The 27,673-nt window shown below is 43.5% G+C and overlaps 1 protein-coding gene across 1 annotated transcript; it reads left to right on the forward strand.

Moving 5' to 3' along the window:
• On the forward strand, positions 1 to 27,459 carry LOC147893495 (GroES-like zinc-binding alcohol dehydrogenase family protein). The gene is made up of 7 exons (XM_087385858.1): positions 1 to 376; positions 6,872 to 7,099; positions 7,286 to 7,359; positions 7,474 to 7,633; positions 18,629 to 18,748; positions 18,906 to 19,014; positions 27,083 to 27,459. Exons 1-7 carry the CDS (start codon positions 128 to 130, stop codon positions 27,262 to 27,264), a joined length of 1,122 nt encoding a protein of 373 aa, XP_087241984.1. The 5' UTR covers positions 1 to 127; the 3' UTR covers positions 27,265 to 27,459.
• Positions 27,460 to 27,673: the final 214 nt, after the last annotated feature.

Genomic DNA, 27,673 nt, shown 5'->3' on the forward strand with positions numbered 1-27,673 from the left:
GTGCAAAGTCCCAATTTAGTTTGTTGTGTGAAAGCTTGGCTAAGAAATTGCCACATGACAAGTATTTTGCTCATTCGTTGTTGGGTGTCGGGAAGTCCAAGAATGAAAGCTCCATGTTCCTGCTGCAATGTCCAACCCAATTAGGCACATGGGTCTCTTCCCCCCTTTGTCCAGACGCCACACCATTGCTTTCTTGCCCAGATTGCCCCATCTCCTGCGTCTTTGTAGACTCTTTACATGTAAATCTGTTGTGCTCCCCCGCTTCGGATCGCCCGATGTGCTTGAAATTCGCAGTACCGAGAAATTGCCCGAGCTGGGTTCTTCTGAGATCCTCGTCGCCACCAAAGCTGCTGCCGTCAACCCGCTTGATGTCAGGGTGAGTTTACAAAAGCATTATCTGGAATGAGCTTGCTAAGGATAAGCCAGCTCATTGGCTTAGCATGCTTAATTAGCGGTACTTTTGAAGTTTTTGTAAGCAAGATCGGGAAAATATGAAGGTGCAATGCATCAGATTAGGACAGTTTGCGAGTTTGCACGTCAATTATGGATCGGTTGCAAGTTGGTCACTCAAGAATGTCTACTGAGATAAATTCTTTACAAGGTTTAAGGAAATCATCTTGTTTTCAGACCAAATGTGATTGAAATGCTTCTTAAGCAATGCTTGCAAAACCTTTGGAGCGTTATCGAAACTTCTGGGCTGTTTCTGTGTGCGAACTTCACCATTACAATCGCTCTGTCAACTCGACCTTCGGGTTCTGCAATTCCTGATTAGTATTGTGTACCACAAAAATTACCTGTATCGTGAAGTTCTTCTCGACAGATAGCTATGGATACTTAGCTTCTGATCTAATTACTGTTATCACAGCTACAGTTAGCTAAGTTTTGATTACTTTATCGGGTACATATTGTGGACAAAGTTTGTGGCAACTCGCAGCTTTTGATTTAGATTAATGCAGTCATGGCTGCAGCTACATTCATTTACTGAAATAAGATTTGATTGAGCACTTTTGAAGAAGAGTGCACAAGTGCTCGTGGCATGCCTTCTAATGTAGTGGTAAAGCAAGTGCTTTTGAATGCAAAAGAGAAAGCAAATGATCCTTGAAAGGGCCTTGGGCTATTAAAATGCAATTAGGATGATCTCCATAAATGACAATTTGAAACACAATTAAAATTTTTAAAAATTACATGTGGAAATTCCCAAAAGGAGTTCCAATCCTCCACTATAGCTCCTTAGAGGCAGTGCAAACAAAATATTTGTGGCAATCGCTGTAGTGGCTGAGGGTATATAAACTGTTACCCGAATCATGAGAGTTAAGCCACTTATATAGCCTCAGCCCCTGGGATCTTTAAATAGTTATGCTAGACCTCCCCTTGGACGCTTGCCATTAGGTCCCTAGCTACAAGGTTATCAACCCTTGCTAATACACAACGATTATGATGCTTTTCTTTTTGATCTAGAACCAATTTTCTTCTAACGGGTTATAGATGGTCCAATCCTCTAGTTGGATCAACTCCTTTTCAAAGACAAAGCTTTCCTGCGCATCAACCATCTCTTTCAAATTGCAAAAAATTGGATGGATTTTGATTCTTCGGGGGAGTTGTAGGTTTTAAGTTATCTTCTTATGATCAAATACGGACCACAGAAACGGGAAGTATCTTGTAATGCTATGCATATTCTTAGAATCCTTGGCATTTGCAGATAAACCCACATGCCTTTCTTAAGAATTTGAGTGTTCTACCATGATTGGCATAGTATCTTGCTCTATCATGAGCACTACATATATTCACTTTAGCCAACTGCAGCATTTCTTTCATATCCTGCAAGAAACCAGCAGCCTCCTTAACTTTTACATTCTTAAGGCTGACCACTATGGGTGATCTCGTTGATACCCATTGTCACCAGCCTTCCGGTTCTCCAAAGGGTGGTAAATCTGAAATAATGAGCAAATCACTTATTTACAGCCACTTAGAAAATTCAAGACAGCAAATAGATAAACTTCCAACACACAATCCAAGAGCGAGAATGCCCCTGGTCCGCATTAGACACCAGAATCGTTAGCGCCCCTTGCGGCTCAACCAAACCTTGTTGAACCAGGCCAGCTAGGCAGAAACCAACAAGATCACAAGACTGGTAGGTGAAATAATCAGCAACAGCCTTGGAGAGGTGAAAAGCAGCAAATCGACTTCCTTGTGGCACCCCTTTGTCCCCTGGTAGCATTATCCTGGAGGGATGAGGTGAATCTTGTGGCAGTTTGGCACCCTGGAAAGCTGCAACAGGATTTCGACCTGTTTTGGTGGCCTTGGACAGCTCCAAATAGGTGCAAATTCCGCAAAAACTGTGTGCGCTGACCTAAGGAAGCATCTGGAAGCAGCAAAACTGGTAAACAGCAAGTCTGGCAGACCGAGAAGGCCCCTGGCAGGTGTGATTCAGGATCTTGCCCAGTCTGGAAGCAAATCGGCCTGCTTGGGAGCTCAAAACAGCCCTGATAAGTTGCGAAACTGATGGTTCCTGGCTTAGAAGGCTCCTGGAAGAAGTACGAATCAATCCTGGGGGCTCTGAAGGCGTGGACACCAAGCATTGAGCAAAAAACGAACTGATCTGGAGGGTCTTGGCACAAAAACGAAATTTGTTTTTGAGCTTCTGGTAGCCTGCCAACAGTCCACACACTACCCCTGGTGATTGGAGAAGACGGCATCAAAATAAATTTTCAATGCAAATGATCCAGAACAGAAGACTTATCATCAGCAAGAATCGAGAAAGTTTCTCCCTTCAACGTACAAGATATCTCTGTGCTGTACTAGTGAAGGAGCAATGACTCATCAAGCCCTAGACCAACTCCAAGCGTCTTTAAGAGACTTGTGCGCATAGCCAAGTAAAGGAGCTCGGGAGATCATTGGCAATTTCCCAAGCCGATTTACGCTAACATTCTGAGAAGGGAACAGTTTGTCCAGAATTCGAGCTGCTAGTTATCTCAGCTGCATGGACAATTATTGCGTGGGACAATTAGCTAGTTCATAATTCTAGCCTTGAATCATGGCGATCAGCATGAAGTCTTCATGAATTGCTAGAAGAGATGACTTTTGCACACAAAGAGTACCAGCACGCTTGAGAAGCGATCCAGAAGATGAACAACGATTAGATCGTGGCATCAAATGGATTGATCTTTGACAATTTTGTTTGACAGTTTTACCAGCCCCCAAATTCCTGGCAATCTGATTTGGCAAATCATATCTTGTTGACAAGCCCAAGTTCTTGACGAATCGCAGTCCAAAAGTCAATTAACTGCTTGCAGATTTCAAGCGGGTTCCTGTTCGAAGCTTTTGGAGCTATCCAAGACAGCAATTGAATATTTATACTGGTTTTTTTTTTGACAAAGAACCAATAATGAAGATCAGTAGAATTGCGACTCTTCTTGTGACAAAACTGTTGTAGCTCCTGGGAAGCATGCTAAGCAAGAGCCTAGCCATCCTTGGCGAATTTATTGTCCGACCAGCCGTTGAGAGTTGATCCCTCACCACCTTCATCTTGGTGATGTGCTCCTGAACTGAGTCCTCATCCATGTGCATTTTGTACAACTCTGTCTCGAGGTCGAGAATCCTTGCGTCATTATTCGCCTCGTACATTTCCTTGAGGATGGTCCATGCACCAAAAAGTAGTATTCGCAAGTTGAATGTGCAAGAGCACTGAATCCACAGTGGTGCCAATGATGATGGCTAGGGCCTCCGCATCACGCGTCACCCAATCATTCACTACTACTGGATTTGCTTGTGTGACCACTCCAACCGCATTGCTTGTGACCTTTGGTATGTCCTCAACTCCAGTCGTTATCTGCTATCTCAACCTAACCACTAGGTGGCTTTAGACCTTCATAGAGGATAATTTGTACCATCAAGCTTGCCTACTTCCCTAATGCTTGGAATTGGATATCGAACAGCCATGATGAGGATATGAAAGGCTTAGGAAATTTGTACACTTGTCCAAATTTAAGTTGCCCTTTTTCTCACAAGGGCACCTGTCCTTCAAACGTAGAATTTCATTTCTACAACCTGAACCAAGATTTCCTTCCCAAGGTTCTCGCCTTCGAGCTTCCACCACTCCTCAGGGCTCTGATACCATGTTAGAAAAGAGAGTGTGGAGGTTGCTTGCTAAGGCCAATGCTCCCTTCAGCAGTGAAAGCTAACCAAAGAGTATGGTGGAATCACAAAGTGGTAAATTCAAATCCAACTTCTTTCCTTAGTGTGTACTACTGTGATAATTCTTTCTATCTTAAATGGTGCGTTGCCCTATTAGCTAGATTTAGATGCTCATATGAGAGACTAAAATGAAATTGTTTAGACTTCACAAGTAGTTGTATTTTGAATGAAGAGATTTGGACTACTTTTTGATTAGCCTTCTCCTTTAGTGCTAGCCTTCATCATGGCTGAGTTTTCCCTTCACCTCTGGAGTCCCAACGGAAACTCAGTACGAAGACTTTGTATAAATGGATGCTCAAGTATGTGTGGGTGTGTGGATTTGTATGTGTGAGAGCATATTTTTATACTATGGTCTACACCCACTGTTGGGTGCTGATGACGTCAGTGGGGATGTCATAGTAGCTAGTCCTTGCTATGCGTGATGGAGTTTATGGTTTTCAATCTTATGAGTGACTATCGTGAGATTGAAACTGCACTATGTTGTGTTTTTAGAGAATGAGTTTGGGAATGTTCCTGGATTCATCTAGGTATATGTACTACTGTGATGTGGACGGTAAATGAACAATGCTTGAGAGAGAGAGAGAGTAGAAATATCAATATATATTTGTCCAAGGTGGACCAAATCAATATACAAAAGATAGACACAGTGCACCACCATCTATCCGCAGAGTGCTGACTAGATGTGGACTTCTGTGGCTCCCAAAATGTTCTCCTACCTCCTACACTCAGCATGGGTTGCTCTCCTAGAGATTGTGTGGGCCTCGTAATGGTACGCTGCTCTCTTGGACAAACTATTGTCAGGACGTGCTTGCTCCCAAAATGTTCTCCTACCTCCTTATGGCACCATCAAAACACTCAGCATGGGTTGCTCTCCTAGAGCTTGTGTGGGCCTCGTAATGGTACACTGCTCTCTTGAACAAACTATTGTTAGGACGTGCTTGCTCCTGGATCTTTGACCTCCTCGCTGCTGTGAAGGCAGTCCAATGGTGAGGCACAAGTCTCCTTTGATTCCGTCTTCCCTTGCTGATGTGTAGGTAGCTCCTTGATGAAGATCTGGACCTCCCTACTGCAGTGGTGACAGATCCAATTGAGGCACCCATGGCCACAATGGACTAGAGAATGCCCAGCCTTGGGGTCTGTTTATAGGGTGGAACTCTAGCCAACCAGCCAGCCAACCAGCGACTCTTCTGCAGACTGGGCCAACCCTGTTTGTAGGTCTTTTCAGTAGACTTTCCTACCTGACCTAGGCACGTGGCAGCCTGCCATTGGCCCGCCTTCAGCCGCGCCTGTCCCTGGTTATTTCTGGGCCATTGCCTGGCTCAAACAAGTCCCAAATCTGCCGTGTGGTAGATCTCTTGCAGTTCCTTTGGCTTTGATCTGCTCTGACCTGCTGGTGCGACTCCAAACAGTTCCTGCAGCCTCTTCCAGGTGCTCTGCATCACTTACCAACTCTAGTCACCCTTTTCAGATGCTGGTCCGACCCGTCCAGATCTCTGTTGCAGCCCCAACTGGTGTATTCATCTACTTCTGTCCCGCGACCTGATCTATTCCAGGGGCCCTTTTGCACCCATTGTTGATGTTATACGATTTGCAATACATTCTGTAGATGTTGTACCTGTTGCTTTTGCTCCCATACAACCTCTAGTACCTTCTGCACTTGCTCAGGTGCCAAAACAATCCTTTTGTACTGTTTCTTTTTGCTAGGATGCTGCCCCAAGCACACCCTAACTAGGATCCCTGTCTGCTGACCATGTGGCAGCCATGTTGCTTCCCACATGGCGGCCTCAATCCATCCCCCTACCCGTATATGCTCTACCCATATCTATGATGATGTGTCGGCCCCCTTTGTGCTCTCCTCATTTGGGGGCTTATAGGTGGATCATCGACCCTACTAATCCAACACATGCTGCTTCATGTCGCCCATGAGTACATCGCTGAGCGAGGAGTTGAGGATGTCAGCAGCAGATTTCAGATAGGTGGATCATCGATCCTACTAATCCAACACATGGTGCTTCATGTCGCCCATGAGTACATCGCTGAGCGAGGAGTTGAGGATGTCAGCAGCAGATTTCAGATATGTGTAGGAGGCACCAAGATCCCAGTGGACCCCTGTTGAGCTTGGGTGACTCATGATTGGCACGTGATATATGACATGATAGGAGTTTTCCCCGTTTTCTAGGCTCATTAGTTGCCTATTTTCCTGTTTTCTAGTAGCCTCCACACATGGGGGGGTGTACTCACATGATGTTTTCTATTTTTGTCCCGATTGGTTTTTTGGCCTTTAAGAAACCCTTTCCCCCCCCCCCATCCCCCTCCCCAAAAAAAAACCCTCGCCCCCCCTCTCTCCCCTCTCTCTGTCTCTCACTTTTATCTTTGTCTCCCAAATTTTCTAAATTATAAGATTTGGTATAGTGTCTGCTCATGAAGGTATACAAAAAAACAGGTGTGAGTTGGGGCCTTGAATAGTAGTGTTATGCCTCTCTTCTTGTCAAGGGAGGTCGATCAATATTTATCATTATATGGATGACATTTTCATTGCAGTGTATGCTATGTTTGAACTTGGCACCCATCTATAGCCTTGCATGAGTTTGGTAATATTACACTGTGACGTTAAGGGTTTTTTTGAAATGAAATAATGTGTCAAATAATGGGATTGAACTCTCCATGATGTGCTTAGATGAGGGAAGGTTACGGGCGGTCACTATTTGAACCTTTGTTGCCTTTGATCCTTGGACGTGACGTGAGTGGTGAGGTGGTTGCCGTGGGAAATGCAGTGAAACAGCTACAGGTGGGACAGCAAGTGTTTGGTGCTTTGCATCCAACAGCGGTCCGTGGTACATATTCTGAATATGTGATACTTGCAGAAGATCAGCTTGTGGTTAAGCCTTCTTCTTTGACTCATACGGTATGTACTGGTGTGTGACTGTTGTACCTTTGGTTTCTCACATGCTCATTCGTATGGTGAAGTTTAACTTCTTATTTTAAGTAACGCACATGGTAGACAGATTAATGCATTCTTAAATGTATTTTTTACTCATTTTTTGAGACAAACTTTAATTAGAGTTACATTGTCAACTGATGGTATGTGAAGGAAGCAGCTGCAATCCCCTTTGCGGCACTCACTGCATGGCGAGCTCTTAAGGGAACCGCTGAGATAAGTGAAGGGTAATGTGTATTTGTGGCACTCGACTTTGTATGTCAAGATTTCTGCTGATACTGTGGGCAAACGGCCCCATGAATCTGCCAGTGCTTGTACTGAAATTAGGTTTTGCACTGCAGTCAAAGGGTACTTGTCTTGGGAGGTGGGGGCGCAGTTGGCTTGGCAGCCATACAACTCACAAAAGCAGCAGGCTGCAAGGTCACATGCACGTGCGGAAAGCGCAGCATGGATCGTGTTTTGGAGGCAGGAGCAGAACAGGCAATAGACTACACTTGCGAGGTAGCACCTGGTTTTTTGTCCTCCTGATTTGTATCCGTATCTCTGTTTAGTGAGTCGGACTTCAGCATTTTACTCTCCATCTGAATCATCAGCTAGACAAAATTTTGGGTATCTTATTAGGCTTGCATAGGAAAAAAACCTCTTGACATGACTTTTCTGTTGATATCTAAGGGTTCTCATGTTTTCTGTTGATATCTAAGGGTCCTAGTGTGGATAGTGCTTGAGGCTGCAACCTTTGTATGCAGATATATTTCAAGAGCAACGTGAGGAGAATTAGTTTTTTCGAATTAATTCGAATCGCTTGAATTGTTATTGATCATTGCCCCACCCATGAGGTTTGAGGACTATAGCGCAATCTCTAGCTTGACCACCTATCATCATGCAACCTTTTGCGCAGCTTGAGCTGATCATAGGTACTGCAGCCCACAGCAGCAAGTTGTGGGTCTGCAACAACAGGTACACAGCAGGTACAGGTGCAGGACATGCCTATGTAATGAGCAGGGGGCTGATGCCAGCCTGACATCTGCAAGACAGCAGCCATACACAGAGTGGCAGGTTGGCAGGGCAGGCAGGAGTCAACCAAAGGCTGTCATGTGGATATGCAGACAAGCCTTCAATAAATTCAAAGGGCAGTAAAACTAACAAGTAACCAGTCAACACTGTTACATAAACAATTCAGCAAAAGTATTACCAGCAGACTGGGAGCTAGAGTGCCCTTGCACCAAGACAAAGACATAGATTGGCCCCAAACCTTGGTGCCCCTTTCAGTATTTCTTTATTTTAAGTGAGAGGCCTAGAATCCCAGGCTACATAAAGGTTACAATCTTCCTTACATCTGGGGCATTCCACATCCCAGTGGGAATCCACATACCCTGCATAGCCTTTACCTGTTCACTGCTCTTGCCACTCTTGGCAGTAGGTCTTCATCCCCATTCCAAGGAGCTGGCACACAGCTTGAAACTGTCACTAGTAACCACACTTGGCCACACAGCTCCCCTTAGCTGTCACCAGTGCCCAAATAGTCATCCATCTGCTCAAAGCAGAGAAAGAAAGCATACAGGAGCTTTCTCCACTGTCCAGGACTGCCATGACCAATAGTCTCACCCTATTGACAACATACATCCTGAGACATCAGCTTGATTCCCATAAGAGAACTGGCATCACAACACAGGAATCACTATGGTAGTCACATCTGTACCGTCCCTCTCGGGATTCCAGGATACTTCCCATTCCAAGCATGGATTCCCGACCCGCAACGAGGCTGTACTCAAGATGTGCCATCTGCCTAGCAACCACTGCCTGCATGTGACCCATCTCCTAAAGAAACCAAAGCATGATCTCTACTGAAAGTCTTCTCCATCAAGCAAAGCAAAAGAGTATTTATTTCAGTTTAAAAAGGCTTACACCCAGCCTAGGATTGTTGCTAGCAACCAATGCGTGGTCACACAATCCTCCACAACCTGCTCCGAACAATGGACAAATACATAGACACCAGCACGTGTTTATGTGTGTGCTCTTAGTTTAGGACACGCTTCTGCATTCAAGGGCTAGAGAGAATTCATTAGATTTTTTTTAGGTTACATGAGGGATGAGACAAAGAAAATGATGTTTGAAGGGCTGCCATATGGCAGCAAGGCTGTCATGTGGGCAGCACATCTTGAAGGATACCTGAAGCCTTCCGGGAGCACGAATCAGTGCTGTGGAGTAGGCGACTGGCAGAGGCATGTCCAAGAGCAGGGCAATGACTGGATGGAGCTCCAAAGAAAGTCGATGAGGCTGCAACAGATGGCACCAAGCAGATGGCGAGGCATTCGAGGCATGGATCTGGCCTGGAAAAGGCGGATCTGGAGCAGCACAAATGCCGGGGATTGCAGAAGATGGGGTCGGCCACATGGAGGAGCAGGTTGGAGCCAGCTGACCAGGCCAGTCATAGGGCAGACGTATATTTGCTAGTCTGCACATACACATGAATGTTGTGAAGTACACACACTTGATGAGCATTGATTCCTTAGTGAAACACTTCCGCGTGTAATTCTTAAGCTAACTATCAGTCTTCCGCTGTGGGATACCCTCTGTGTGAGAGTTCACTTTTCTAACAAGCCCTTAGGGCTCATAAGTCATCCCTTGCAGCAGCACTTGAGGAGCAGTTTGGAGCAGCAAAGCAGCAGGGATTTGGGCCATCATCCAGAGGGTCCAGTGAGAGCTGAGTGCTGCAGGCATAGCTTAGAGAAGGGCTTCACCCTTGGCTGTCTTCCAAGGCAGCAAGGTGTAGGGATCAATGTAGCATCCACTGCCTCGTGTGGTTATCCGCCGGCAGGGATAGCTTGGAGGTGTATGTTGAGCACACTAAGCAAAGAAGCTCTGGATTTCACCCCTAACACCTCTGAGTCAGTTCTTGGGCAACACATATCTATTCTCTGGTGTATATACCCTCAGTTGTGGTTATTTCAAACATGGTATTAGGGCCCAGATGGAGGTTCACAAGTGGTGGAGCTTGAAGGCAAGGACCTTGCTGAAGGAGGACCTTGATTCAAGGCTCTAGGGAATCTATTTCAACGACTGGAGGGTTGTGCCCTTGCAAGTGTGTGCTGAGTCTATTTGGTTGCTATAGAAAGGTTTCTTGTTGGTTGCTCAGGTGATTTCCAGTAGCTATGTCAACAAAAGAAAGGTTTTGGTGGTGGAGGTTCAGGTGTAGGTGGTTCAAATAATCTTGGCGGGGTGGGGTCGAACTCTCACTGCGTACGGCTTGCACGAACACTATTGGGTCTATCTCATTATGGGGCCTTCGACTTAGAACTTGCGTTCTATCTCCATTTTGGAAATAGAACTTGCGTTCCGGGGTGCCTCCTTAGTTTGTTAAACGTGTGGCTCATAGCGCTTATTAGGGGCTTCAACCACTCGACTGAAGGGGGATCCGGGTTCCTTTTGGAACACTCAACGAAATCGCCAAGTCCCCCGTAGCTATAGGGGGGAGGGGTTGGCAATTTTAGGGCCTATGGCCTACTTGCCCTAGTGGGAGAGGGTGGCTCTATCACTTCGAGTTTCGTTTACAAAATGCCTCTAGTAGCTCCTCCATTCTCACCTCGTTCAAAGGACCACTTGTTCATGATGGTATTGGCACAAGGCTGAAAGTTTATGGTTTATGATCCGCATGTATCTTGTAATCGGATCACTTTGCGCCTTTGCAAACCCGAGGTACTCCTGGACCTACTGTCATTGTTAATACGATGACCACGTTCTCTTCGACAATTTTGAATTTCAGAGAGTCTGAGAAGTTGGACGGGACAAATGATCTTATCTGGAAGATCCGGAACCATTTGGTGGTCCGGAAGCTGTGGAAGATCATGACAAGAGTGGATCTAATGCCCGCGGTCATCAAAGATGTGTCGGGTAAGGATATCTTTGTTGTAGATCCACGAAGCGTGGGAGGACAAAGATGCCCAGGCCCTTGCATTGATCATAGGGACGATGACAAATGCGGTGATCCTGTCGAGACGTGGGCCACTTTAAAGGGACTTATATGACATGGATAACACATCAAGGATCTCAGCTTTGAATCATTAGTTGTTCAATATGCATGGTTGAAGGAGATACGGTCCATGACCATCTCACAAGTGTAAAAGTTGTGAGAGATTAGCTGGCCTCAGTTGGTCAGAAGGTGGACTCAAGCTAGTTGGCCTTGCTGGTACTTGGGATGCTACCTTAGAGTTTCAAGGGCTTCATTATGACTGTGATAGTAGGAGAGAGAAACGGACCTCTGACTTTTGAGGAATTGGGTCCCTTATTGCTGTAGGAGGCGGTTTTATATAAGCTCTATAACAAAGGTGATGACCAGCATTGCTAGCAAAAGACAAAGTCGGCAAGGGGAAGAGCAAGCCTAGCAGTGGCAAGCCCAAGAAGGACAACTCTGAGGAAGAAGAGGACACTTCAGAAAACAAGAAAAAGAGGAAGCAGAAGAATTGCTTCTATTGTGATATGCCAGGTCATTTTGCGAAGGATTGCAGAAAAAAGGTGGTGGATCAGAAGAACAAGGGGTCCAACTTAGAATCAAGGGACCCAGACATAGCCAATGTGGTAGTGAATGGAAAACTATTCTTGGTGGCATCTCCGTGTGTTACTACTGAGGTAAGATATACAGACCTAGAAGTCACAATGAGGATGTCTGATATGGAGATGTGGGCAAACAAGGAGTCATAAACCTTTGTGAAGGTGAAGGAAAGCATTTAGTGCTTGGACTCTTCCAAGCACCTTGGACTCTTCCAGGTGCTTGCCTGATAGTATTGACATAAGGGAGGATTCCATGGAGTGGCCTAAGGTTTCAGGGTCAAATGCATGCCGCGGTTCAGAAGGGGGCAGTAAAGGACTACACAGGGTAGTTGGATGTGCCTCCACTAGGTGCATGGTTTGCTTTCAGAGCAAGCACAGAGGCAAGGCGACGTTCTGGTATGTACTTATGTAATTGATTTGATCCTTTATAGCATGCTGTGGGAAGAATTTGCTCTTCATTGGAAGGTGTGTGCCATGCCTCCCTGGAAGGCAAAAGGGGAAGTGTGGGTGCTTCTTCAAATCTCGGAAGTAGATTGCTGGAAGGTGATCATGGAGAAGGTGTACAGAAGCCATAAGAGAGTATGATTGTTTCCCGAGCTCAAACCCACGAGCTTATAGTTCCGAGCTTGATTCTAATGACCTTTCATGGTACACCCTTTTCTAGAGAAATGGTGTTGTGCACCCTTTTGATGCTTCCACCCCATACTCTCTAGGTTTGTCTCCAAGGTCCACACAAATGTTTACCAACCATGTAGTACCAAAAATACAATACCAACATAGAATGTGCACCCAAACTACAAACCACAAAACACTATAGATATGGTGTTATTCTCGTCATACCACAAGTACATTCCTTCAAGCATATACCAAAGATGTAAAGATGCAATTCATATCCATGCTTTAAAAAAAAGCAAACATATCATAGTCAAAGTGTTTCCGGCAACATGAAATCTAACCACTGCATTGGTCAATTGAAAATAGCATAAAACCATAACATTAGATATGTACCCTAGGGTATGGAGTCCCCACACACCTTAAGAACTACTACATACCACCTAACCTTGAACGAATGATTGGTATGCGTAAGGGTATTCAAGGATATTAATTAAAACTAAAAACCCTCCATTTGCTAATGATATCTCCCCCACTTGCCAATTCAAAGTTGGCATCATTGGCCTCCAAACCAATGCGACCCCCACCTCTCTCACTATCATCTACATACTTGAGCCTTGCTCTCTGCCTTCTCATCATGATGTTGGTCTTTCCTCTCAATATCATGGAGAAGCTCTTCATGTGTTCCTCTCAATAACATGGAGAAGCTCTTCATGCGTAAGGGTATTCAAGGATATTAATTAAAACTAAAAACCCTCCATTTGCTAATGATATTCCCCCCACTTGTCAATTCAAAGTTGGCATCATTGGCCTCCAAACCAATGCGATCCCCACCTCTCTCGCTATCATCTACATACTTGAGCCTTGCTCTCTGCCTTCTTATCATGATGTTGGTCCTTCCTCTCAATATCATGGAGAAGCTCTTCATGTGTCCCACTAAATCTCTCGACTCCAACATCTTGGCTAGTTGAAGTCCTCTTGCCCCCACTCTTATTAGAAAATGTAGTATTTTCTCTTCCTCTCTTCCTATTCCTCTAGAGGAAGTCTCTTTTGGTGCATTGCATCACGCATAGACTCATGTTTAGCATGGTTATCCTCTCTCTCTCTCTCTCTCTCTCTCTCTCTCTCTTATAATGTTGGGAGGATCAATTTTTTAATATAATTATATTGATAATTTGGCTGGATAGAGTCTTATAAATACATCATTTGTCCTTTTTATAGTTCATCAATCTGAGCTATAGTTTGAGAGTTTATGACCATCATCACGTCTCCATGAACCATTTTGCTAGTGAAAGGGTCCTAGAAGGATGCCAAAAATTATTTGAGTACACAGTCAGATACAACACAAAAAGTACATCTCATTTTATTTTACATCTCATCAATCCAAGCTACGGTTAGAGAGTTATGAGCACTTTTGTTAACCATCATCATGATAACTTTCCATGGTTTTTGAAAGGTCACCTCCATTTATCATAGCTGCCCTTAATGGAGGGGAGACAATGAGGTGAAGGTCAAAAGGGGGGAAGTGGATGCTCCAAAAGAGAAGTGACACAAGTTGCAATGGAGAAGGGCTAGTAATACATAGAGAGTTGATCTTAGATTAAGGTCTTAAAAATACCCATAGGACCCTTTTGTTGGTCAAAGGGTCTCCTGGACTTTTTCTTTGTTGTATCGAGCCTCAAGAAATTAAATAAAAAATGGTTTGAAAAAAGACCATAGGACCATTTGGTCGACAAAAGGGTCCTTTGTCCTTTTTTTGTTGCATTATGCCTCAAAGTATTAAAAAGGAATTACTCATACTTCCATTGGCTAAAGGTTCACTTATACCATTTTAAGAACTAAATTTATTGACTTAGTTTTTATTTGAAGCAAACAAAAGAATGCAAAAAAAGCCTAAAAAACTTATGAAATTTTGGTTTATTCACTCTGTGGGTAACAATTTTTTTTGAAAGGATCCGAGGAGATATTTTCCTTCGCCAAGATGTAGTCAAAAGTACTATTTTGCATCCTTCTAGGACCCTTCCCCCAGTGAAAGGGTCCGTGGATATGTGACTAGCCTCAAACCGTAGCTCGGATTTGGTGAGATATAAAAAGAAAAAGTGATGTAATTTTTGTGATCCATCTAACAATGCAATCAAATATAATATTTCTTCGAGACCGCCAGCGAAAGGGTCCATGGAGACGTGATGGCGGTGAAAAAATGGTCATATCATAACGAGATGTAAAAAGGAAAAGTGATTTAATTTTTTTTCTCTATCTAACCGTGCAATCAAAAGTAAGTTTTTGCATCCTTCTAGGATCCTTTCTCTAGCGAAAGGGTCCATAGAGATGTGATGAACGTAAAAAATGGGTCATAACTCTCAAACCGTAGCTCGGATTGTTGAGTTGTAAAAAGAAAAAGTGATGTAATTTTTGTGCTCCATCTAACCATGCAGTTAAAAATAATATTTTTCATCCTTCTAAGACCCTTTTGCCAACTAAAGGGTCCATGGAGATGTGATGATGGTGAAAAAATGGTCATAACTCTCAAATCGTAGCTCGGATTGACGAGCTGTAAAAAGAAAAAAAGATGGAATCTTTGTGCTCTATCTAACTATGCAATCAAAAGTAAGTTTTTGAATAAAGAAAAAGTATGTTATTTTTTTGTTCTATCTAGCCATGACATCAAAATTAAGTTTTTGCATCCTTTTAGTATCCTTTCGCCAATGAAAGGGTCCGTGGAGATGTGATGAAAATTGATGAGATGCAAAAAAAAAAATTTATACAAATCTATCCAACCAAATGGTGAAAATAATCCTATAGGAAAAAAAATAATCTCCCAACACAAAAAAAGAGCTAGGAGGGTTACATTTCAAATATGAGTATATGCATGGTGCGCTAAGTATATACATAATGAAAAAGATAGATAGTATATACATGGTGCATTGCGCCCTTTTGTTAGTGTGTGAAAGGGGTCATGGTGGCATCCATTTAAGAGCACGCATTTCCTAATACCATTCGATTCCAAGAGGCTCATGTGCATTACAATTATTTCCCTTGATGCTGTGGTACCAAGGATTTTATGGTGAAACATATCCTACCGTTAGTACATTTCAGTAGGCTCATAAAGTGCCCTTGCCACTAGAAGCTTAATGAATTGTTCAACATCCCTTCCACTAGAAAAAAGGGGTGAAAACGGGTTCATCCACCCAACCAATACAAGTCATGATGATGAAGCCCAACAAAAGGGGTTTCAAGGGTTAATAAACCCCTTTGCTAGCAAAAGGGGTGCAAAGGGTTGCATGTCTCCAAGGACTGTTTCTGAAACCATGGAAAATTAACACGATCTTGTTATCCTTTGTGACCTAAGAGTAGTAATCTAAAGTTCTCTCTCTCTCTCTCTCTCTCTCTCTCTCTCGTGTGTGTTCCTTTTATCATAAGCTATAGGTAACTATACAAAAGTATAATGCATGTGTAAAATAGTATCCTTTCACCCAAAGATATAGGCAGTATGCAAAACTATTGTGTGTGTGTGCGCTTCAAGACTCACATTGCACATGGTTGAGTACTCCCTTTTTCGAAGAAGAGTAGTTTGGGTGGCTGTTTTTTAAAGCTCTCTTGGCAATGCAAGCTCGAAGCTCGAGGGTTTAGGCTCATAAAAGGGAAGCCCCCGCCATAAGAGTACTTGCTTGAGAGCTCATGAGTAGCTTATTTGGAGATATTCTTGGAATTTCATTGCTTGAGATGGTTGTTTGGTTGTGGACCTTGCTAGAGGACGGGCGGGTTGAAACAGACCCAAAGAGCCTGGTGCTTGGAAGAGACTAGGCTGTTCATGCATTATGAGGGGGGTTGTTTGCATCAGGATGGCTCGAGATTGATGGAAGGAATGTGACTGAAGGTGGTGGTGCCAACTAGTGCTACCAAGGAGGGACATGTGTAGCAGGATGGTTTGCTTATGCGGAACCGGACCTGGAGGACCAGGACCTAGAGGAGCAAGAGCCACTGGTTGAAAAACAAGGAATCAACATCGACACTGCAATGGTCCAAAGGGCTTCGACATGGGAGTTGAGGGATCATCTTCATCAAGGATTTAGGATTGGGCCAAGATGTATTGGTGAGAGGGGGTGTTGGAAAGTCGCCTCCCTATCTGTAAGCCCCCATATGAGGAGAGAGTGGGGGAGGTAGACTTGGGCATATCAGGGCTGCCACATGGGCAGCACACCCAAGGAACATACGTGGCTGCAAGAAGAGGTCAGCTACAGATTCGGGGCAGCATCAATGCAAGGAGATCTGCTTGGAAGTGGCACAATGCCACATGGAACCTTATGGATGATGCTCGACAGGTGTACGGGCTGCAGACATAGCTTAGAGAAGGGCTTCTCACCCTTGGCTGTGTTTCAGGGTGCAGCAAGGTGCAGGCATCAAGGTAGCATTCACTGCGTCAAGGGTGGCTGTCCGGCAGGGATGGCTTGGAGATGTGCTTGCAGGCACTAAGCCAACATAAGCTCTATGGGATCACGCAGGCTTAGGGATCTAGAAGTGCCATAGAGGTAGGAGGACAGCATATTTTGGCGAGTACAAAGGACCACGCTCTAGTTGGACTTTGGACTCATTTTGTATTGTGTCCATTGGACGGAATTATATTTACTGTTGGTTCTATATGTCTCCTGTGAATATTGTCTATTTACTGGCTTGCACATGTATGTTGAGCGCACTAAGTAAAGAAGTTTTGGACTTCACCCCTAGCACCATTGTGTGAGTTCCTGGGCAACACATATCTTTCTTGTTCTGTATATACCCTTTGCTGTGGTTATTTCTAACATGCTGGTATACGAGCTTCAAAATCTTTCCAGAGAGTGTAATGCAGATCGAGGACGTTTTATCAATGCATGGTAACCATACGCTTTCGCAAGTCAACCATGAGCTACGCGACACCTTCTAACCCCAGCATGGAGGACAAGGTGACGACTTCCACAGCCAGTGGAGCCCTGCCAACAGCACCTTCACCACCACTGGCAGCACCGCCAACGGAGGCGTAGGTGACTCCATTTTCTGTGGTAGCAACGATGCAGATGGCGGCACAATATTTGAAACCTCCAGCGGATGATACAACTTGAGGAGATGAGAGAAGACGAGGACCACACGGGACCTGGCTGCATAAGAGTCCACGGAAGAACACCTCTGGGCAGCACAAGAAGCAAAGGAAGCCTGCAACCGCAAGGCTCAAGAGGTCAAAGAAGACCAAGAATGCAAGGTTCAGGAGGTGAAGGAAGAATGGGATCGTGCACCGATGTTGATCTTGTGACTGAATCAGATTGAGAGCTGCTTCTTTGTGGTCTCTACAGAGGACAACGAGAAGGGCATTCAAGCATCCATGCATCTTCAAGCTGTAGCTGTCACATGGTGGCACAAGTGGTGAGCTGATCACTATGTTGCAGTGATGGAAATAGCTAGTTATACATGGATGGAGTTCTTGAAGGACATCAGGACTCACTTTTTCCAGCACAGTACCTGGACCGGTCAGAGAGAGTTCTTCGACCTGTCTGAGGATTCTGATGAATTTGTGAAGCGCTACACCAACCGATTCACACAGGTAGCTAACCAGTTACAAAGAGGAACGGGGTAAGACCATGTAGTTCCTTCAGGGCCTACATTTGTTCTAAGACAAATGTCTCTGATGTGCCTCAGTCTCATCCTTCGCGAAGTCCAATCCTAGCTCGATTGTAGGGTCCTACCTATGTTTAGACAATATGCATCCAACAAGAACATAACATTCTTACCCCCTTACTGAGGAGCACTCCAAAAGTAAGCCCTTTTTGTAGCACATGAGAGCCAAACAGGACGAAAAGTACGAGTGCAAGGGTGAAAGAATAGGCGTGACAGGAATATGATTGGAGGATAGGTATTCATCATCTCTGGAAGCAGCAAGGGAAAGCTAAGAAACAAAGGGTCTCTTGTGGTGTGCTTAGCAGTCATTAAGGGATGTGACTGACTGTGAGAAGAGGTCCAGAGATGTGAGAGAGAGGATTAGGAAGGAGAGCTACAATGATCTACATCTTTAAGGAGGCATGTTTTGAATGTCAACTAATTTTTTCTCAAAAATATGGACAAGTCCTAATGGCCACATACGGGCCTTACTTTTGTGATTAAATATTTGCTGTATGCATTAAGATTGTTTTCCAAATTTTGATGAGCTGATACCGCACCAGATGTGCTCAGTAAATTTCGAGACTCGATGCTTGGAATCTCAAAGTTATTTATTCTGCTTTGTTGGTTGTGCGAGTTTTAAAGCTTCTTCCTGGCAGTGGTTCGTATTTGCTTTCATGTCTAAGAGCACAACTGATCAGTGCTTTGCAGAATCTGAAGGAGAAGCTGGAGGGCCGATTTGATGCCGTTTTAGACACGATTGGTTTGCAAGAAACTGAGGCATTAGGTATTAATGTTTTGAAGAAGGGCGGCCATTACATGACTCTCCAGGTATAAGCCTAGACATTTTGCAGCGCTGTGTTCATGCTGTGCTGCCATGTGTTGGAGAGGTTAACAGTAATCCATAAAGCAGGCTTGTCATCATTTCTGTTTCTCGTTTTTCCTTGAGGTGCATGATTTATTTAAATAACAATGCTTTGCAATGTAGGGAGAAACTGTGAATTATGCAGACAAGTTTGGCTTGGTAGCTGGGGGTGCAGCTGCAGCTGCTGCTTTGCTGAAAAAACAAGTACAGTCCAGGCAGTCTCATGGCATCAGTAAACTCCTTTCTGCCATCCTGATTTTTTATTTTGGACAGGTCATGATATTTAAACCAATTTACAGTGTCTTAAGGGCACTGCATTTATGAACCTAATTTTTCCACTGTTCAGGCATCAATTGCTCAAAAAGATACATTATACGTTGCTGTAGATACCATCAATGGAAATCTAGAATGCTAGCATTGAAAGTAAAAAACAAAAAGACATTTCAGTTGCATAATATCTTAAATTTCAACAAAGGCACACATGTAGAATTTGTTTTGTTCATAAAGATTTGATTTTCTTGAATGCTTTTGAGGTCTTCTACCTTGGTTGAACAGGGCATCTGCTATGGGTGGTTTGCATTATGGACTAGTTTGAGGGAAAATTGTTTTCTGCATTGTTTTATCACCCTATTCTGAATGCTATTATTATTCTCTAAAAGTTAGTCTGCAAACTCGGATTTATATTTGGTGAGCAAAAATGCTCCATGCTTCATGGCAAGTTGACTTGTGAATATTTTATGAATGATTTTTCTGCAAAATAAAACTTTCATCATACACATGGGCACATCACCTTTAGAGAGTTCTGTATTACTTTTGGGGTGCATTTTAAGCCTTACTAACCCTTTGTTTCCTTCACATGTGTTGGTCTACTTCCTATCCTATGCCTGAGTAGCATTTATGAAGGTCAGATGACTGAAAGATCCAGAGCTTATAATTATGCAATTTCACCTTGCAATGACACTATAAGTCCAGTCCCACATTTCTGCATACAAATGTACTTCGCACTAGCCTTATTCTAATCATTATGAGTTATTCTTAGTAAACTGATGAGGCAGGGACAACGACATTAGGGGCATGGAACCAGCCCCAAACAGAGACAGGGAAGGGAATCACAGCTGTAGTTTTACTGTTCCTCTTGGCCGTTTCTGTATAGTGCATGATCTACAGCAAGCTGAAGCAGCTATCACTAAACTGGCACTTAATTCTAATAGACGAGGCAACCCAAATACTTGGGCATTTTTCGGCCTCAATGGGCTTACCTTGCAAAACTTACAGAATGTGATACGAGACACTAGGTTCATAGGCTCCACCCTACTGTAGGACTCTAATCCAAAGTCCAGCCATTTCCAGGAAGTGTGGCAACTAGGACAAATCCCTAGTCAGTCCACAGGGTCCCCATACACACTGCAGATCCTGTAGAGGGGATGCCTTGAGGCCCATAGTCTTCCATGTACCTCAGGCCTAAAGATGTACAACTTACCTCCCCAAGCCAGTGACCTACTCTGCCGAATAATTTCACACGCCCTAAGACATCTTGTTGTAACTATGTCTTAATTACTCAGTTAGTAAACTAAGCTCGGATCATGTGTCCATCTGGTCGTCCCTCAACTATATTTGGGTTCCAAATCCTAGTTCCAACCTCACCCCACATTTGCCTAAGCCTGATTTACCGCTACCCAGTTCTGCTTGCACCGGTGACTTAGTCCTCTCCAGATACTATGATTGGTATTGTTACTGGCATTAGATTTAATTGGAAACATTTAGGCTCTCCCATGTGGGTCATATTCTATGAATTTTGTCTCGTTCCCATGGAGGATTTGGTCTTTTGAAAATGTTAACAAACTCTCTCTCTCTCTCTCACACACACACACATACACAGTATAGCATGATTTTGTCTTTCGAAAATGTTAACAAATTCTCTATCTATCTATCTCTATATATATATATATATATAGAGAGAGAGAGAGAGAGAGAGAGAGAGAGAGATAAAGCACTCAGCAAGGGCCCTAGCGAGCCCTTTGCGTCAGCCCACAGTGGCTTGTATAGGCTTGGGAGGCCTCTTGAAGACGTAAATCTCTCTCTCTCTCTCTCTCTCTCTCTCTCTCACACACACACACACACACACACGCACGCGCGTGAGTATGCGCGGCACGCATGAACGCACGTGCACACACACACCCACGAACACGAGCACACAATTTCTCATACTTTAAAGTTAGACATAATCTAGTCTCCTTGAAGGTAAACAACTAAGCTAAACTAAAAGCCAATCCATTAACATTTACCAAACTGGCCGGCCCCAAAACAGTACCTAAGAGAAACTGGAAGTTTGACAACTAGGTGACTGAATGCAAGGAGTAGCAAGCGTTTGTGAATCAGAGTTTGCTGGTGTCTGGCATTAAAGATTTTAAATTAGGTAACCACACCTGTTCACTGATTAGAAGGGACTTGATTTTTTTGGGGGAGGCTTTATACAATCATGAAATTGGACTACCACCCTCAGTTTAAATAGGGGTGTTTTAACTCATTTACAGAAAGTTTAAAAGATGTGGTAACTGGAGTCAAATTTTGGACCCACAATAATGATTTGCAAGGCTCTTAGGGGCAGAATTCTTACTATGTCTCTCCTTTGTTGTTAATATTACCCCCTGACACATTCACTGAAGTTTTGAGTTAGTTGTGTGTCCGATTCGAGTTTGTGAAGAGACCATTCCATATAACAGCTCAAGAGCGTCGTTTTGATGATTCCATGTCCAAGAGAGCATTTGCATTACTTTTTGTCATCATTTGTTCTCATTTGTTCATTGAATGCAGTTAGGTCTGGCACATGGCTGTTCGGGAGAGTACAATTCAGAGAGGAGCAAGGGTGGGCTAAGAGGAGGGGGCTGAGACAACGGGGCTGAGAGGTTTAAGGGACCAGGGTGGGCTGAGAGAGTCTGAGAGGAGATTGCAAGGTAGAGAGGAGGGATGGAGCAGCAGGAGCAACAAGAAACAGATTCAGTTTTTTAATGACAGTCCATGGGGACCAGGCAAGTACAGAATCTGGATGCTGGAACGGCGTTCCTTGGAGTTCCGGTCCGGAAAAACATTTCGGAGCATTCTAGGCGTCCCGGAATGGGAAGGCAATGTGGATGTTCTGGAAGCCTTCTTGCACACTTTTGAGATGGGAGATGTGAGGAAATATTTGCTCCAAGTGATTGGCACAAGACTTGACTGAGATGTTGTGTGAAGAGGAGAGTACAGCTCTCCTTTATATAGGCCAAGGCATGGTAGATGTAGGCTGACGTGGCAGGTGACATAGATACCCCAGCATGTGGCTAACTTACTACCTCATCACCCAACTGGTCCATATGGTCAACTTACCACATATTACACGATCTAAAATGTGGCCATATGCCATTTTATCATTGGACTGAATGCCAACGTGACTTGTGGCAGTTTTTGGGGCTGCTGTAGATCTGCAGCCGTACATGCCACACGATCATGCTAGACTTCCATGTCACTAGCTGGCCTGTTATATTCCTGTTTTGACAGCCTATGGTTTTGTCCTTATATCATCCCCTCTATTTGAAGATAGATGGTTAAACATTGAGGCTAGATGCATCCATCTACCTCCTATGCTATTGCTCATGGCTTCTCATCGGGGGACTTATGAGGTGGATGTGCAGAGGGTGGAGCATCGATTGTCCACCACCTGCCAGTGACTAAACTGTAGAGTGTTGCTTATGTCCAATCCCAAGCAGCTAGTTCCCGCTGCCTGGACTGAGAACCAAAGGTGAAGATATATGAGGCAATTCTCTATTATAGGACAGGAAAGGAGATGAATGTATTTGTTCATGATATTCTCTCGAATAAAGTGGCTGAATGTCTACGTGCTTTGTCCAAGCATGGAACACTGGGTTCTTTGCATAGCTATGTAGCTTTGGCTTTCACAATTCAAGATGGCTGCAACATTCTATCAAGAAACTTTATCATCCAAGATCCATGAGCCAAACTGCTCCGAGCAACCTACAGTTGCACTCTCTTGGATGCAGGCACAGTATAAGGTTGCTTGCATCGCAACATTTCTTGCTCAACCAAGAGATGCAGCTTCTTGCCAACATAATACGACAAACAGAGGATGTTATCTTGTTGTTAAGATCTCATGCCCAGTCTGAATCACATAATTTCTTCAGAGTGTCCCCTAAGCTATACTTGATGCCATAGTGTTGAATACTTCTTATGTACTGCAAACATGCAGGGCAGCAAGCCAGTGGTCCTCCCTCAGTTCCGTGGAAAATTGACTCAGCAATCCTACTGCAAGTTGATGTCAAGTATATTATAGTGATCCATGAGGCTGCCTATCAACCTCCAGCACTCTGTGGTGGCTCAGGACTGTCAGTGGGGTTGAGTCTTCCTTGGATATGGCATTTACCTCGATTGGAGTTGATGCTGATATGCAATCCTCCATCTTGGAAGCCTCTAGAATTTGTCTAGAATACTTCTGTTGCGAAATGACGATGCCACTTCTCCTAATATACCTCAAGGAACTAATGCAATAGCTCAATTATTTTCTTCTTGAACTCTTTCTTCAAGAGTGTTTTTTAAATCTTCTCTTCATATCATATGTCAAGATTAGATCATCAACATATAAAATAAGCAAAACTATTTTTCTTTTCCAGAAAAATATAAATTGGTGTTTGAAGGACTTTTCAAAAACCTAATCGGTATGAAGGATTCGTGTATTACACCCTTAAGGACCTATTCAGCCTGTCGAGTGCCTTCTAAAGCCTGCGCATTTGGGAATAGATCTCTCCCTTCAAGTCTCCATCTAGGGATGCCGACTTCATTGCTTATCTCACACACAGCAATTGCAAGAACCATCCTGATGGTAGTCATTCTCTTAGTTGGACAAAACATTTCTTGGTATTAGAACCCTTCCGCCTAAGTGCATCCCAATATGGAGACAAATCTCTACTTTCATAGCTTCCTTCCAATTTGGGTGACCCTCCAATTCATCAAATGTCTTTGGCTCCTGAATGTCAATGGGGCCATAATCTACAAGTTTGCTTGGTCTTCTTGAGATGCGCTAAAATCAAGGTCATTTTTCGATGTCCTGGAGTACTCCATAGTCAGCATGCACCATTGGGGAAGTCTCAGAGGTGTCCATTGTAAAGCTCCTAAAAATTCTTCTTCCTTCACATCCATGTCTTGATTTGAGTGGGTCTTTTAGAGGTCACGGTGTCTCCCGAAGACAGCTTCCTTTGGCAATGGTTGTTTCGTTTGCTTGCCCATCACACAAGAAGCACGTAGTGAATTTTGGGGATTGGCCTTTTTCCGCCGCTCAATGTACATAAATATTGTAGAAACCTTTCTCTGATACTGCTTTTAGCAACCTGCTTCATATCTTTATGGAGGATCCTCTACCTTCATTCCATTCTAGTGATAGCACAAACGGAGAGAAGATTCTAGAGTTAAGGAACAACAATTACATTGATTATACCTTGGTCTCACTGAGTAGAGTCACACACTGTTGATTTCCTCCTATGGCCTTGTGGAAGTGTGACTTGTCATCCACTAACATCGACAATCTGGGATCCATTGGTTGGATGGAGCTTTACCACTCTTGTTTGTTGGTCGTGCACCCAGTGGCGCCAATGTCAACATACCTGACATCTTTTGGTTCCTGGTTTACATACTGTATATGCAATGCCCATTTTGTGGGGTTTTCGGAAGGTACCATGTCACCTATTAAAGTTTTTGAGAAGTTAGGAGAGTCTTCACCTTAACTTTCCAGTGTGGATAGCTAGGTCCATCAGGCTTTCCCTTCCTGAAGTTGGGATGGGAAGATAACATGAAGTGGTCATCGCAGCTCTCTCCCTTGTTGAGAATAGAAGAGGCAAGAAGTGAGAACCTTCTCTCACAAAACAAAGCAAGCTGAAAGTACCTTACTAGGGGTCTTTATCCTAAGTGCCATCTTGCAAGAGGCTTAGGGTTGAGCAGCATGTATCACATGAGGCTCATAGATTTTGGTCACAACATTCAACTAGTCTTTGGCCTCATAAGATATTGTACTTTGTCTGGTCAGTGGCGAATGGAGGTCTATCCATTGGCCCTTGGCTGGAGCAGATAGAGGGATGACGCTTGTTGTTGCTCCACAGTAGGAGTTCAGCAGACGATTTCCCATTGCTTACAGAGCTGCCTACCTTGGTAGCTTGGCTCTCAAAGGGGAGAATCTATTGAGTGGTGAGAGGTCTGGCCTGCAGGTATCTTGTATATATTTCATTGTTCGAGGAACCCGTTGGTTGTATAGGCCACCACGCCGGTTGTATAGGCCATTTTTGTAGGGAAGGCCTAAGCTAGAGGGGGGAAGAAGAGGATAGAGTAGCAAAAGAAGAGCTTAAGAGAAAGAGGTGATGACAATGATGATGATGATCGTGTTAACGTCCACAGCAGCAGTGCCCTTAGCTTGAAGTCCAGGAAATTTGGAAGGAATTATTAAGATATGCTGATAGTTTCAGATCCTCCATGAATTCCAGTGATTCAGCTTGCACTATCCAAGTGAAGTATTTGTATTCTTTCAACTCTAATGAAAAGATTTGAATTCATACATTATAGGTGTGAATATTAGAAGTTAAATTTTCCCTCACTAAAGACACTGTATCTAAAAAGAGACAATGTTTTTACTAAGATGGGACCCTAGATTGAAAAAATGCAGGAGTGTACTAATTAGCTGAAGGTGATACTGTGTAGAAGGATAGGTGCAGAAAGTCTGAAAAGATATAATTATTTATAGGTGTCAGTTGATATTCTGCAATAATCGCGCGGAAAACTGCCAACAACAACAACTTTTTAATTGAATCTCAGGGATGAAAGCTCATAGCAAGATATAAATCACACCTCCTTCGAGGTGTCTGAGGCATATGTGGCATTTGCTGGTGGGTGACTACTCTAACAAGAGGTGTATATTCCAATGGACGCCAAATACTGTTGTCTTCTTGGCAAAGCTTCCTCAGTAGTTCAGTCTTGAAGAGAAGGTTCAAATTCTTCAGTCTTATTGGCTAATTTTCCTTGCTAATACGAGCTTATAGAAATGAGTGATTTTGTGATACTTTAGGTAGGCATTAATTAAGGCACTATGAGCTTGACACAAGCGGACAGCAAGGCAATGCCTTGGAGCTCTACTTTTAGGTGGATCTATTTCTATGAACAGGTGACAATAGATTAAGCTGGCAAGCTTGAGTCTTGCATCACATGTGCTATTCTAAACATCGGGTGATTCCTAAGTTTATAGATATGTCTATCCTCTTGCTTAATGGTTTGTTTTCCTGCATTGCAAAGGGTTTGTTGACGCAAAGTTGGTACAGCACTATCCATGGTAAAGGGAAATGCAGGGACTGCAGGTTCCTGTGTAGAAATTGGCTCCCAACCCTAGTGAGACCTTTATCGCCAGCATTCTGTTGCAGAATGCTGATTTGTCAGCCAGCAGTTGCTACAAGGGGGAGTACCTCATGCTGCAGAGATGGCAGCAACAGGTGGGAAAAGGATATGGAGGTTCTTTTCTCTTCTTTTTTAAACTTTGTTTTGTATTGTTTGTTGGCTTTCTATTGACTTTGTTACCAGCACTTCGTATACCTGAAAAATCCCTCTCAAATTCCAAACTGCACTTAGTGTCTGATTACTAAAGCTTTGTTTTCTTTTCTGAGATTTTTTAATGTTTGTTTTCTACGTTTTTCAATGCCCTTTGAATAGAAAAGTATGATTTTTCTTATTTCTTTTAAAGCTTCTTTGTTGTTGTGCCTGTGCTCTTTTAAGTTTTAGTCCCTCCCACAAAATTTTCTTTCTGATAGAATTTAAGAAATCTATTCTGAGGATGCATTTGTACACAATATGGTATATGTCAATGCCAGTAAGACAGTCCATTTATTCGGACATGAAATTTGAACTAATGTTACATGTCCACTATAGAGGAATCCCAGAATTCATAATTTATCACCATACAAACCGGAAAATTATCTGGAGAGGGTTTGCATTGCTTACCAATTGTGTTTGATGCCAATTGAACACTTTCTACAGCAGTAGCTGTAGTAGTGTTACTATTTTTCTTGTCCAAAATTTCAGAACCAATAATGTAAGTTTGGGATTCTTGCTTGTTCAAACACTCGCAATGTGGAGAAGGTGCTGGAGGATGGATATAATAACCTATGTGCTGCCTATCGTGGGCACGGTTTACTTGAAAATGAAGATAAATGGAAAAAAAAGACAATATGTGTGACCATATGTTTTTAGTTATGCACTGATATAGCAGTGCTTTTCTGCAGAGTATTCATGGGTAATAATGAGAACTGATGCAGAAGCTCTGGAAGATATTGCAAGGTTGGTGAGGGATGGGAAAATGACGATCCCTGTTGGCAGATCATTTTCTTTGTGGGATGCAGCTGAGGCTCACCGTGTTCAAGAAGGAAAGAAGGCCCATGGCAAGGTTGTATTGCAGCTTGAATGAAGGTGCAGCTGTGATTGGTCAAGTTGTATATCCCTCGTACAAAATATTAGGGATTTACCATGTGCAAGCAATTATACACTGTACTCGAGTCGAACAAGATCTGGTGACTAATGTGACCGTTTGATTTGAGTTTTGTAAGGGTCCACTAAAAGACCACTTCTGTCTCTCTTCAAATTTTGTTTAATTCATCCTGAACATGTCTTTTCAAAGGGGGTTTATTCATTCTAGCATGTCCTTTCATGCAGCACATGTTCAGCATGCATGGGGTCTCACCCTCGATGAAATCGGTTCTTGCCTATTGGAGTTGAAGCCGGGTGTGTTGACTTGCGTACTAGTGTAGGAACTTTTGTTTGCATTATTGTTTGAATGATCTTTGTATTTTGACGGGGTTCTTTATGCTTTATCTCGT

This window comes from Dipteris shenzhenensis, chromosome 15 (genome assembly GCF_047967505.1).
Source record: "Dipteris shenzhenensis isolate YYH24624 ecotype China chromosome 15, Dip_SZ_1.0, whole genome shotgun sequence".
In the NCBI taxonomy this organism is placed as follows: Eukaryota; Viridiplantae; Streptophyta; class Polypodiopsida; order Gleicheniales; family Dipteridaceae; genus Dipteris; species Dipteris shenzhenensis.